At 39.5% G+C, this 14,648-nt stretch overlaps 1 protein-coding gene across 2 annotated transcripts in view; it reads left to right on the top strand.

Annotated features, from left to right (window-relative positions):
- The window catches only part of TAF1B (TATA-box binding protein associated factor, RNA polymerase I subunit B), a 52,368-nt gene extending 43,116 nt beyond the window's left edge, over positions 1-9,252 (top strand). For both annotated transcript variants that reach the window (XM_054063324.1, XM_054063325.1), the window contains exons 13-15: positions 366-436; positions 2,545-2,770; positions 6,901-9,252. In XM_054063324.1, the coding sequence (XP_053919299.1) occupies positions 366-436; positions 2,545-2,770; positions 6,901-7,093 (490 nt within the window). In that variant the 3' untranslated portion in view covers positions 7,094-9,252. The remainder of the gene's footprint in view (positions 1-365; positions 437-2,544; positions 2,771-6,900) is intronic.
- Positions 9,253-14,648: the final 5,396 nt, after the last annotated feature.

The following is a 14,648-nucleotide window of genomic DNA, read 5'->3' as shown; positions in this document are numbered from 1 at the left end:
GCTCCACATTTCCATCCAGCAGGCTGGGATAAATAGAACTATTAAATACTTGTCTTAATTTTCTATTTTCACTCATAATGTTTAGCCAGTATATTAATTAAATGCTCACATTCTGTGACAAGTAGCTTATGCAGCTGAATATTATCTGATTACAGTAAGTCTAGGCTTACATGCCTCAATTTGCCTACTCTGAAAAAAGACTTCCTACATGTGCTGGAGGGTCAGTGGCTTTTACTAGCACTAACCATTACATTATTTGGATTTTATTTTAGTAGCACTAGCCGTATTTCTAAAAAAGTACTATTCTTTTATTTGTTTGCTCCAGCATTCTTTTTCCTAACAATTCTTATGTCTCTTACTGGCAGGTATCTGTGGAGATGTGACAAGCCACTGTATTATTCAGTCGAGAAGAAAGCTAAAGTTCTTAAGAGAAGACGTGAGTAAACTTAGCCTCTTCTGAGCAACACAGAAATCTGCTCCAGCTTTTCCCATCATAGAAAATCTTCAGCCCTGGCTGTGATGACATTTACATCTTAAAATACTTACTCTTCTCTTTCATTTCTGGGTACAATTAAGGTAGTAGTATTTTACAACTTGTGGCTAGAATTCTTCAAACAGACGTTTTCCTTGTGCTTAACTGAAACTGCCTTTGCTGGTCTCTCTAATGACCTACAGAACCTCATCTCAGAATGACTACTCTGTCTTCATCTTCACTGCTTTGTCAGCTCCCTGTACATAACTGGGATCTTCGTGAATCGCTTTTCATGTTCCATAAGTTTCCTGTCCCTTTTCTTCTTTACTTCCCCATATTCTTTGGTACGGATATCCCAGCATGTCCTTTGGTAGACTCGGAATGTGCCTGTTCTATCCCACACCTTCTTGCAGTCTTGTATAGAAAGTGAGGAAGGCTTGTCTGAACGTGACTTTATTTGAATAGCTAGCTGTATGTGGTCAGAGTGCAGGTACATCTACTTTTTTTAGTAGCTTGGGAAGTACTTATAAGAAATTACTAGCTTTTACGTTGACATAAAAGCAAACAAAACAGCAAAACCCTCACTTCTCTGTGGAAATACAGAAAAACAGAATTTTATTCAAGCAAATTAGATCTGAAGTTCTTAATTCTACACTTAATATTATCTAGTAACCAGCAAATGCTTGGAGAGGGATATTAAGTGTGACAAGTGATATTTTTCCCTTTATATACTTTTCCAGTTTCTGGAAGTGACTGCTTCAGGGACTTCTAAATAAGTTGTATAATCCTATTTGGTTTGTATAACTAAAGTTGGATTTCTTTTTCAAGAATGCAGTTAGGGTTTTTTGAATGTTCTTGCTCTTCAAAAATCCATAGGGGTGATGCTGCAGTCAAGTCATATTCTGTGGAAAAACATGTTTAGGTTTATTTATTTCAAGCCAGTCATTTGCTCAGATTCCCTTTAGTTCCTGGGTTTCTAAGAAAGATTGAATGATGATTCATTGTTCATAATTTCTGTGGCACTCAGGATTCCTCTTCTGGGTCTGCTTCTCTTTGAGCTAGATGACAATCACTTAGATTATGGAATTTTACCACTGGCTGTTGTGTGCAGGAGTATCGCTTAATGCCCTCATAACTGGACAAGATTAATCTTAAAACAAATTTAAAATACTGGGGACAAAGAGTGCTCTAGAACACTTATGTGCCAGATACAGATTTTCAGAAAGATTCTTCCGACTTTGTTTTGCATAGTAGATTTTAGTGTCCTCTTGAAAGATAAATTTTCCAGTCCCTGGATTACTTCAGAACGTCTCATCTGATTTTTGTCCAGTTCATAAGTGAGTTTATTTAGATATAGGTCATAAAAACAAGTTGAAGCTCCAACAACAGTGTTTTTCAACCTGCATTATGTCCTAGAGAAACAAGGCTTCAGTGGTCGTATTGTGTGTGCTGGTCTATCAGCATACTTTCTTTCCCTTCTCAGCATCAGCAGCTTATGAAAGTTTGTCATTCTTTCACTAGTGGTGGGGAAAAGTGGAGTGGTTAGTTTGTTGGTTTGTTTGTTCCCAGTTGAAATTTACACTATGAAAAGCTTAACCTTAAATCCTGCAACCAGGCTTCCTTAGTTCTGATACACAGAAAACTACTCAAAAAATCTCAGCCAGTGTGAGTGGTAGCGTACAACCAGAAAAATATAATGAAAGGCAGCCTGGCATGTGTTTCACATCAGAATAAAAATACCAGCAGTATCAAATAGACTTTACAGGTTTTACTTGAGGAATGATTTTGGAGCACCCTTGTACAATTAGGTATGAAGGATGCGGCATTTTGAATTATCTTTCAAAATCTTCCCCTAAAACATGTGAAAGTGTTAATTTTTAAATGAAATGGGGGACAGAACATACAGGCCTTCAAGGTTTCTCAGTATTCCACACAGAGTTTTAAAGAAAAAAGATTAAAAAAAAAAAAAAAAAGAAAGAGCAAATACCTTGTTTTCTTCCTGTATTAATCACCTCTCAGCAGTGTTCCAGCACTTAATATTTTTGCCTTGGGTTTTTTGTCTGTTTGTACAGAGATGGTTGTGAACTTACAAAATCAGTTTGGCAAACTGTCTGGTTCCTTGCAGCCTGCTGAAAAACCAAAACCTTCAAGTTTTCAGTTACGTTGGTCTGAAGAAAACGCGGATGGGAATTGTTTTCACGGACATAGCCTGAAGGGAATTTTGCAAGAAAAATGTGGTTTGCTTACAGCCAGGAACCCTGAGTATTGGCTGTGCACACTTAAACTATGTAGTGAGAAGTAAGTATTGGTATTTTTGTGAAATACATTTTGGAAAGTTCTTCTGAAAGCCAAGTACCCTCTATATTTTTTACAAATGAAAACTATGGGGTGTGTACTCAGCTAGGTATTCAAATATAGTTACAATCATTTGTAGAAAGGGGTGTGTGTGGAATGGTTGGTCTTGGACTGGGAGCAGACAAATTGTAATATGAAGAGTGATCAAAGTGAGCTTTTGAGAAGAGAGGAGATGAGACAAAATCAACAACTAGAGTCACATGGCAAGAGTAGCAGCTAGATAGAAATACTTGCTTCACTTCCTTCTTCATAGTATTTTAGAAAAAACTTGTGCCACAGCTCTCCGTACAATGGGAAAATGGTTCTATTCCTCTCTCCTCTTGACCACAAGAAAGCATAGGAAATTCATTTTTAAATTACTGTCCTTTTGTGGTGGCCTTAATAAAATTTAAAGTGAAAACTAGCAATCAGAGTTCAAATAAGCAGGCAATGAATCCCTCCAGAACATATTTTTAAATGAATAATTACAACTGAAAAGTATTCTATCATTAGTTTATCTAAATAAAGCAACAGTTCCGTTTTTTTCAAGCAGAAAGTAAAAGAAGAAATTTCTTCTAATGGAAAAATAAAAGAAGAAATGTGAGAAAAGAAAAGGAAGTTCAGTGTCTGTCTTTACTAGACAACGGTTCCCAAATCTTGACTTTGAAAGTGAAAGGGAATTTATTTTTCAATTCAGGTTATATCAAAAGTCAGGCTATTTGTTAGTAAAATTATTTTCTTCAAAGAATCTAAGTAGCAGAGACAATGATAGCCCAGCTAAGCCAGCCTTGTACAAAGTTAGAGAGATATTTCGGTGTCTGCCTGGTTTGTGTTGAACTTCTCACTCTTCCTTTAATATCTTCTCTTCTTGCATTAAATTCTGCATAACTTGGTGAGTTTTCTATTTGGTGGGTGCTGGCAGAGAACCATGGCCAGAGACAGAAAGCAAAACCCCTGCTGTGGGAGTGTAGGAGTTCGGCAGCGTTCACTCCAAGGAGCTGAAAATATCTATAACTATTTCTTACAAACTCCCTTGGTGGTTTAGCTGAGGCTTCTGGATCCTACACCAGATTTTGGTTCTGCCATCGGTTGTGTCATGAGATCCTAATGCAGAAGATGAATGTAGCTGTGAGTATCACTGAGAAAGATGAACTTTGCATATGGATTCGATTCTCCTGAAATTCTAAAGGGTGTTTATTTGAAAAGAGTTTGGGGTATGTTAATGCCTAATAAGATTTCATTAGTGCATTGAATAACTTCTTAAATCTAGTGGGAGGTGTCCCTGCCCATCACAGGTGGTTTGGAACTAGATGATCTTTAATGTCCCTTCCAATCCAAACTATTCTGTAATTCTATATACTTCTAAATGTTGTGTTTAGAAGAGCAACAGTCCCTACAAATCTTGGTGATACATTCCTGATTTTTAAAACATTAAATATTCCCCTTGAAAATAACTGGCTTTTACATGTATGTCGTTTTTTTTTCCCTGTCTTTCAGTGGATTTATTTGCTTATCTTTTTTTTTTTTTTTTCCTCCTTTTCACATCACCTTTCACATATCTACCATGACAGAAATGGGTTGGAATAATGTAAACACAGTGTTATATTACAAGAGCTTTGGTTGTAAGGATTCATTCTTTTGTAAGAATAAGAAGCTTTTTTTTTTGAGGGGAGGAGAGGTAATAATCCTTTTACCACAAATTTGCGTAAATCTTATGTACACTCTGTTTGAGTGGGTATTTTTGGTGTATGTTTGTGTGAATAATCTTGCATGCAAAGTCTGTTTTTAAGCCTACATTTTCATATGTAATATAATAAAATATTAATGGCAAACTGTCATAGCCTTCATGAAACAAGATTTGAATTTAAATTCTTACTGGTTAAATTTCCCATTATATCATTTGCAATGCCAGTACTTAATTATACATCTGACACTTACTTAACTTGGAAAACATCATCTACTCCCTCAGATATGAGGTTTTATCCTATGCAAGTGTATGTATGTATGATAGAACTGAAAACAAACTGACAAATTCTTGTTCTCTAAGAATCAGCGTAGAATACTGGGAATACTTAAATGGTTTGATCCTAGGACTGAGTTGTGATTTCAGATCAGCAAAGCTGAGATTGGTCAAATGGATCGTAAAATGCTTTTATATTTTCTTTTATTTCAAAACTTCCAGTTTTAAACTGGATTCTAACTTGATCTAGTGTAGAATTCTTTAGGTGCTATATGATGAGGTATTATAATGTGTGGAAGATACTGAGAAAAATTAATTTCCTTTATCACATCTAAATTTCAAGTCACTTGGCATTTATGTAGCTCTTCAGAGATCCTCTTGGGGTATATAGCACAAAAATAGCACAAAGTGGGGCAAAAATGTGTGTGTGTTTAGGTACTCCTGTGAAAAGTGTAACTCTAGTTAATCAAATTGGTGCTTTATGGTATTGAAGTAATTATGCATTTGCCTAAGAATATACAATATCACTGCCCTGCCCCTGCAAATGAAAACTGAGATTTGGCACCTCCTTTGTCATAAAAGCTGTAGTTGGTGAATCTCAGGGTTAAAACTAGGATATAGTGAAATGTCCTAGCTTGTATTATCCAAAAAATGCAGATTTGGTTCAGCCAGCATTTCTCCATGAAGCTTGAATTTAGCAAGTGCGTTGGATTGTGGGGTCAGCTAATTTGTTCTGACGCTGCTGAAACATCTGATTTAACGTAGTTTTGTAAGAAGTCACTGGTGGCTTTTGAGGAATGCAAGATAAGGGCACAGGGTGGTATATACAACGCAAAAGGCTTAGGTTCAGATTTCCAGTCTGCCCAGCTTCATGAGGCTTTAAACAAAGACTCTGCTCCCTGAAGTGCAGCTTGCGCAGTGCTCCAGGACAGGTCCTTCTGTTCCTCCAGTTTGAGGTAAAATGTAAATGTTTGTTGGGCCAGAGGGAGCGAGCAAATGACTCTATAGTCTAGTAATTAGCACACTTGCCCATAAATTGGGACAGACAGGTTCCAATCCTTGTTCTGGTGAATATTTAAGACCGCTGCTCTGAATCAGACAGAGGGGAAATTTTAAACTCTGCTTCTCTGCATCCCAAGGCGATACCTGGTAAGCAGGAAGATGCACAGGGCTTATATGGTGAATAGGACCTAAATCCTCATGCGAATTTCAATTTTTTAAAAATTGAAAGAGCTGAATTTTAAACTTGTAATAAGAACAAACCTAGGGCTAACCCAGAACAGGATATTTTTGCAACCTGAATTGCTGAACTTAGTGTTTACGGAGCTACCTGTGCAGTCTATCCTCTACGTCATTTTTGTTCAATCTTGACACTTGCTACCAGCAAGTCCAGTCTGATATTTTCATTATATACTTCATCAATAAAATCACCTCATCATTTTCATTAGTGTTATCACTATAAAAGCTACAAAATAATTAGGAGGAAGGCTGCAACAGTACTAAATAGTTTCTGTTGACTTGGTTGATGTTTGCCCCAGTGTTTCTAAAGTTACTCCATTGACTTGAATTTAGCTTTTCTCTCTTGTTTCTGGAGAGGTAATTTAAATTTAGCACATAAAAGCAATGATCAAGATATTAATGGATTAGAAACCCATGACATAGTGTCAGGAAGAGGAGAGGGGACCTTACGGAGAGTGTGGGCAAAGAATAGAGAAAAGAGCCCAGGGTATCTGTACTAGATAGTCTTAGAAATTTTTACAATAGGGTAAGGTAACCATTTTCACACTCTGCTAAAAGCTGGCAGAACAAACATGAGTTCAATTTACTCCTGAAAGGCAAAGAACTTATTCTTTGCCTGGTTGAGTATGATCTTGATTCATAATGCAAGAAGCTATACAGGCTTTTCCTTCTTACTATGTCTGCACCATCTCTGAACGTGTTTTGGTCTGATCCTCTACTTTGAGGTCTTGCAGGAGTGGTTTCCTTCACAGAATCAACATTATAGACCAGAATTGTGATTTATGCTGTTGGTAAACGTATTTTGTCTAATTACAATTAAATATAGACATGCTAGCTAAACACTGACTAAATACACTTGTAATTTACGGCTTTTCTTTTCCCCCTTTCTTTTCAGAGTGTGTGGTCGTGCGGCTCATTACAGAGAAATGGACTTTCCCCAGAGTTACCATTTTGTACTAAGGTTATTCGCCTTTCTTCTGAGGATACAGCCCTCTTATATCCACAACGAAGTGTGTGTGATAGAACACAAACTGTTTAATAAAAAGCTCTGTAGAAAGCCAAAATACAAAACAAGGCTAAAGAGGTAAAACAGCCTAAAACAGCAGTATTAAAATTGTGTAAATTAGTTGACTGGATCCCAAACCGTGGTATTACATCTAAACTTATACTGATCTTTTTGCCTGCGTGGAATTTTTTTGTTAAAATGGTAGTGCTGAGATCTACTACAGTATTTTTGTTGTAGTATCATTTTATGTATAATTTAAGTCACTGGTTTCCAGCTGGGAAAGTTACCAAGGGAACTGTTTATCACAATTTATTTCCTCACTTTGTATCAGAGCCAGTGGAAGCTATGAAATTACCGTTTTTTGGCATTATTGTACATATTTTGAGTGTAATAGACAACATCTAATTACATTGTGAGATTTTGCAATTAAAATATTTTTTTACCTACAGTTGTATGACAGCAAATATATTTCTAGAAGGTGATGTTTATTCTACTTTGAAATAGTGTGTTAACAAATAAAAGGAGCAGTTGGTTGATGTTTTCACTGCAGTGAGTTTTTTAGTCATTGTTTCTAAACAGGCTGGTTTTGGCACTGTTTTCAATGTTTCCTTGCCTCCTGTGTACCTCCCAGTCTCTTGTTATGTCTGAGCATTCAAGTTAACAACTTTTGGGTCCATTTTGCACTCCAGGCTTCACAGATTTTGCAGCTACTTTTATGCCTAGAGCTGCCTGTCCTATTTCTTGCACAACGGTAACTGCCAGGTCCTCCTATCATTCTTCTTTTGCAAGGCTGTTGTCGTCATGATGTCTTCCAACTGCTTTATAATTCGGCATCTTCAGCAGCTTGTGCCTCAGCTGGTCTCCCAGTTTCTCACGCTCAATCTTATTTATGCACTGTCTTTTAAACTGTCCCAGACAACGTGTAAATGAAGTTGGGTGCTGCCGCTACATTAAAGACACCATAACATCTACATATGTTGAACAGAGATGTTGAGAAGATACTCAGATGAATAATGCTGCTTTCTGTTGAATGAAATAAAATTCAGCAACTCCAGTCATCAGAACGGAGTACAGGAGTTGCCAAATCTATTTGATAAAAACCAAAATCAACAGATGTTTCTGAGCATTATTATAGACAAGAAAAATTGTGCCAATTTAAAAAGAGTAATAGCTTCCTTCATGAGCAAGTACTTCAGTGAGATGTAGTTTGGGAAGGTAATCAGTCCAGCAAGTAGTCTCTGAGTATGATAGAAGGGTTTAAAATCTGTTGCAGTTAAATCCGTGAAGCCGTTCTCTTAAAAAATGAGAACAGATGAATGACAGGAGAAGAAATGTGCTGCCCTACCTGTCCGGAGCAAAATGATAAAGCAGTATTTCAAACACAGGTAGAGCAGACAGGATTATTAAAGGTAAGTTACAATGACTAATTGGCAATACTGGCAAACCAGGAGGCTTCACTGGCTCAGTAGAGGCAGGAGGTAATGCAGTGTGATGTCCTGATTTAAGGTGACATAAAAAACACAGTTTGGGCGAAAGTTTTTACTCTTTCAGATGTTTTAAGTAGTTATTGTAGAACAAGGAACAGTCCTATAAAGAGATTGTAACATGCAGATGAGAAGGCGTAGTTTTAGCCATACAGAGCTAAACTGCTTGATGGGGGAAGAGGAAAGAGCAGACCGTGTTGTTACTTGTTGCACGTGTTAGAGATTTCATAAGTGGGACAGTTGAGTATGTCTAAATCCTTTGCTATGTCGTGCTAGATACCTCAGACTTCTGACAAGGTGTGTCTTGAACTGATCTTTACATTAACGGACTCGGAATATACCAGTTTGAATCTTATCTTGTGTCTGGTGTTTGTGTTTGAAATTAGCCTTTATCTATTATGTTTGACTTCACTTGAGTGAATTACTAAATTTCGTAAATATTTGGTAAAATGATTTGTTGTTCTTGTTCTAGGTGAGTATTTGTACCAGGTAAAAATTTAGAGAAGTGTAATACATGTTGTCACTGTTTTCAACAGTGCTTGCTCAAGCAAATGAAAGTGTCTCATTCTTTTTACTATTATATCTGCTAAAGTTTTGAATTAACTGTCTAAAAGACTTTGTTATGCATAAAGGATTCATTTAATTCAGAAGTGTTTATTTGAAAGACTTACGCACTTAATTATAGGTACACCTTTCCTCTAAAACTACTGTCGTAGTAAAATCTGAGCTTCATAAATTAAAAATACTGTGCTCATTGTTATATTTTTACAAACGTAACAAAGCTCTTTTAGATGTTAGAATAAATTAAAGCTGTACTTTAATAAACTGGAATAAAGCTTGCAGTTAATCATCAAGAGCTGTGTGCCTTCTGGACACATAGGTTAAGAGTCAGATTTAAAAGTAGAGGGTGTGCCCCTAAAACACTTAATGTTAGTTCTATCCAGTTTAATCAATCAGCACTTATGTTGGAATAATGACGTTTAAGAAGCTGATCGGACACAAGAATGCCTTATCTTCAGTAAAGCGTAGTTGAGTTCTCTTGGGACAACTCCTCCAATTCAACAGAATCCTGCATGGCTGAAGGAGGGGGTCTGCAGCAGCCCAGCAATTCCCACCACCTCTGCCATCTCCGCAGTCACAGCTCCTTTCTTTAACTGTTTGCTGGAAACATCCGGGTAAAGCTCCGCTTCCCGATAGCTACTCTTTTCTACTTCTTCCCAGGGAAATTTTAAGTAAAGAGAGTCACTTTGTTTGTTTCTTACTCTAAAAGTCGAATGAGAGTTTTTAAGTATATGGACAAAGTGTGTGTGGGGGGTTAGATTAAATTTTTAAAATATATTGAGAAGACTTAAGATAGTTAAATAATTATTAACTATAGCAAATAAGTTAATCAGACAATAGCAAATCAGTTATTCTGAGACCTTGATGTGCCTTCTGAAGTGAATTTAGGCTTTTTCCTAGTTTGCATGTTATATTTTAACACATTTTTTTTTCTGTCTTTAAGAGTGCCAAATGCTGTATGTATTCTCTGAAATGCTGCAGCCTTTCTGTTGTTTCAGTGGAGAAATTTGACAGATGCTGCATTTTCTTCTGAGAGGTACAGCCTTCAGCAGAATTGGTGTTTTACCTTACTAGTTTTTCACTACCTCAGTGTGCCTGCATTCTCATTATCAACTTAGTCTCAGTCAAATACATTTTTCTGTTTAAAGTTTTTACTGTTTTTCATACACGAAGGAGAGGTGTTTGACTTTCTCCTTACCTCTTACACAGAGCAAGGGCCCTGAACCTGCTTTAACCAGAGAATGAGAATCGGCAAAGCCCAATGCCTGCAAGTGATGCTGGTCTAATTTATTTGCCATAGTTTGTTGTATGTGCTTCACTGCAATTCCATCTTCCCTAACCCATTTTTAGCATGACATCTGAAACAGTTGTGTTCGGAAGATTTGAGAAAGCTTCGTGCAGTGTTGCAGGCAATGCAATGAATAATTTGCTTTGCCATAACTTCTTGGAAAGTTCGAAAGTCCCTTCCTCAAAATGACTTTTCTCCCTTTGTGGGCAAATAAGACTTTTGCTGATGGTCCTAAAAAATACTTCAGGGTATTTGTGGTAAGTTTTCAAGAGGATGTTTTTGCAGGGCTGGGAGCAAAGAAGCCAAGACCCACAGGGCTTTTTGGAGAGGTAAAGTCTGGAAATGTTAAGTCCATGTATTAAGTGTCTGCCTGGTTCATCTGTCCTTTCCCCATTCAAGTTGGGCAAGTTTTATGCTGCTTCACTGGCAGAGGAGAATCAGTTAAACTCTGTATAACAAATGTCCTATTTTGATCCAAAATTAAACGGGCTTCCCATTACATGTGGTCACACATATTTCCTAGCTGAGAATGTTACTGTGTGGACTGGTCAATGCGATGTCTCTTGCTGCATTTGTCCTTGCACTAAATGCAGAACACTTGCTTTCCAGTATCTCCTCCGCAGTTACTGGTCTGGTCAAATGTGAAGCTCCTTTGTTCCTGGCTGGATTAGATGAAGAAGAGCATAAAGGGGATGTGCCAAGATGTGGAAAGAGCTTTCCTCACCACTGCTTGTGTTAGGATGCTGTCAAAACAGTGAACAAGAGTGAGTAAGGATTGGCAGAACAGGAGATGATGAATGCTTGTGTCCTCACAAGTGAGGTTATAGCTGCCCTTGTACAATTGCCAGAACGCTCCTCCCTGATCCTCAGCATCTACACTCCGCCTCCAGCAGTACAGCAGGTAGTTTTAAAAGACAATGCACGCGTATTCCTCTAAAATTCACCTTGCCGCTTGGTATTGTAGAAGTATTGTGTGTCTGCTCCCTATTGTCCTAGCAGGGGCTTTGCTCATCGGATGCAGACCCTGCCGTTGCCTTTTGAGGACACCATGGAGCGTGTTTAGTGTCTATGTTGCAATCTGAAAGCTTGTACTGGATCCTGGGGTGCTTCTGTGCTGCCTTTTCATTGGGGAGGATGCCTGTATTGGCTGTCTGAGCGAGCATTGCCTGCCTCAGTGAGCATTGCCTGCCTCTGACAGGGGTGCCTGTGGGGTGCAGAGCAGAAGTTGCTGTGAGAGAGAGAAAGAGAGGGGGGAAGATGCCACCTCTTTACTGGCCCAGAAGAGAAGGTTGTCCTAAAACTATATACAATTTCTCAAGGCCACAGGGTATCAGACTGCAGAGCTGGTGAGTTCAGGTGAGCCGCTGGCTCCGGGCAGGCTAGGCAGGCTTCATGTTTGCAGGCAGGTGGGTTCCTGTGCTTCGAAGCAGGACTTTGATCACGATCCCTCAACACAGTGCAACAGGGCTCCCCATGACTGCTGATTGCAACTTGCTTTGATGGTAGGACGTGAAGGAATCTGCCTGGCCGTGGATCTCATCAGCACAGTTAAGTCGTGCTGTGTTGATATAAGACTGTGACAAAACATTTTTGTTCATGGATCTGAGATCCATAGCGTTTGTAACTCCTAACTGGGCAGCTGGGTGGTTTCCATGCTGGAGAACAAAGCGGATTAGACAGAGAACGGTATGCAGAGAAGAGCTGCACAAGCTGTTCTCTTGCTACACCGCTATCAGCCTGTACGGCAGGACCCATGTCCACAGAAGTCAAACCTAGAGGAAGCACAATATTGAGCAGAGACGAGAAATGTTCTGTGAGACTGGTTAGCATGCTAAAGATTTTTATCGTTGATAAAATTCTAGGCTTCAGGCTGACTTCTTTTTTAATATATAGAAGGCTACAGCAAAATTGATTCTTTTACATCGTAGTCATTTCAGAGTGTCCTCAGTCAGGCTGGTGGAGCTGCATCTCCTGCCCGTGAATAGTCTGTATGCTCTCAGCAGTGTCAGCATTATCTTTAGGGCTAAAGACAGAAATAGCTGTATCACGGGATGTTCAGGGTTGGAAGGGAGCTTTGGAGATCATCTACTTGACCCCCTCCATTAAAGTGAGGTCACCTAGAGTAGACGGCAAAGGAACACATCCAGGTGAGTTTTTAATATCTGCAGAGAAGAACACAACAAGGCCTCTCTGGGCAGCTTGTTCCAGTGCTCTGTCACCCTCACAGCAGGGAACCTTTTCCTCATGGTTAGGTGGAACTTCCTGTGTTCCAGTTTGTGCCCATTGCCCCTCATCCTGCCATTGGAGACCTCTGAAAAGAGTCTGGCCCCATTATCTTGACACTCGGCCTTTAGATATTTGTAAGCATTGATAAGGTCCCATATGAGTTTTCTCCGGGCTGAAAAGACCCAGGTCTCTCAGGCTTTCCTTGAAAGAGGGATGCTCCAGTCCTCTAATCATCTTTGTGACCCTCCACTGGACTGTCTCCAGGAGTTCCTTGTCTTTCTTGAGCTGGGGAGCCCAGAACTGGACTCGGTACTCCAGATGCAGCCTCACTATAAGGGGAGGGATAAACTCCCTTGACCTGCTGCCCACACTCTTGATGCACCCCAAAATACCATTGGTTTTCTTGGTCACAAGGGCTGGCTTGTGGTTAACTTGTTGTCTACCAGGAGTCCCAGGTCCTTCTCTACAGAGCTGCTTTCCAGCCAATTAACCCTTAACCTGTACTGGTGCATAGGGTTATTCCTCCCAAGGTGCAGGACTCTCCACTTGCCTTTGTTGAACTTTCCTTAGGTTCCTCTCTGCCTGACTCTTCAGCCTGCCCACGTCTCGCTGAATGACAGCAGAACCTTCTGGTGTTTCAGATGTTCCTCCCAGTTTTGTGTCATCAGCAAACTTGGGGGTACACTGCCTATGATAATGAAAAGGGGAATCTTGAAGGAATGCCTGCAAGATTACATATAGGGATGTGACTGAAGTGAAAAAGCAAACTGTTTCTTTTATTTTCCTGTTCTGTATTTCACACTTTGTGCTTTCATTTATTTCTTTAACTTTTTTTCATTTATTTCTTTAACTTTCCCTTACAGCTTTTTTCCATCTTCTTTTTCCTACAAGGCACTTCCAGCTTCCTTTTCCACTGTCACTTGTCTTTCTATTCCTTTCCACTGTGCTTGCTTTCCACCTCACTTCCTAGTGAGTTCAGGAACCTCTTGCCTGGGATTTTCTCTCTTTGTTTCAGCCTTTTGATGCTCTCAGCTAATTCTGTGGGAGTCAGTGATCAGCTTTGGGCTTTCTTTCCCAGCTCTGTCGTCAGTGACCACAGGGCTCTCACAGAAGTGGAAAGCTTGCACGGTGTGCTGTGTCATGGATAAAAGTAGAGAAGATTCACTTCTTGCTCTGCAGCCTGGCCCTGGCATGTTAGGGGTTCAGATTAAGTAAAAAGTATCTTGTTTTGACTCCCTGCCTGCCTTTTGTGAAATCAAGAGTACTGTTACAAACTTGATGCAACTTGTTTGTATATTACACAGGTGTGAATGGCCAGTGCCTGTAGATGATAATTATCAGGTATGAGATTTTAAAACCTTATTTGTTAGGTAAGTCATAACAGTAGCTAATCCTTGTCCAGAATAATTCCCAGTTTCTCTTGACAGCGACGTCCAAAAACAGACTAGGAAGAGGCGCAAGCATGCTGAGACAGTGCTTGGCCAGGTGGTTGCAACTGATGTGAGTTTGGTGGGGTTCTTTGCCTGTTTGGAGTGGGATTCATTTAAAAGGAAACAAATACATGAAGAAAGGAAGGAGAACACTGAAGGCAGGACCGAGGCAGAAGGAAAGGTAAAGGGAAGGGCATGAGAGGTGAGGAAGAGCAGTGAAATCAAGACAAGAGCGCTGAGCGAGGGAAGAAATTGGAGTGAATGCCAGTGGATGCAGGGCAAGGGGAGTCCTGCCAGAGCACTGCTGCATCAGGCTGGCATTGGTTTGTGCCCAAGCCAAAGCTCTGCTAAATCCCTTTGTGCTTCTTGCCTGGTTTTGTTCAGCGATGATGCAACCCGGTTAGTGACATCACAGAAATACACCTACAAGTGGTGTTACAGAGCCTAGATTGTGACCGGCAGATTAGTTAGCAGTGTCACAATCCGGTGTTTATATCATTGTCTCCCGAGTGTGGAAGTGATTGTTATGTTGATACACAAGTTTTCATTGTCAGATCGGGCTGTGAAGAAAAGCTGTCCCTTTTGCAGCTTTGCTTTATTTGGAGTAAAATCTTTGTAAATTCTAGTTAAGTGGAAAGCACATCACTA

This window comes from Cuculus canorus, chromosome 3 (assembly GCF_017976375.1).
Source record: "Cuculus canorus isolate bCucCan1 chromosome 3, bCucCan1.pri, whole genome shotgun sequence".
Lineage (NCBI taxonomy): Eukaryota > Metazoa > Chordata > Aves > Cuculiformes > Cuculidae > Cuculus > Cuculus canorus.
Note: the sequence above shows the minus strand (reverse complement) of the source record. Positions and strands in the feature narration are given on the sequence as shown.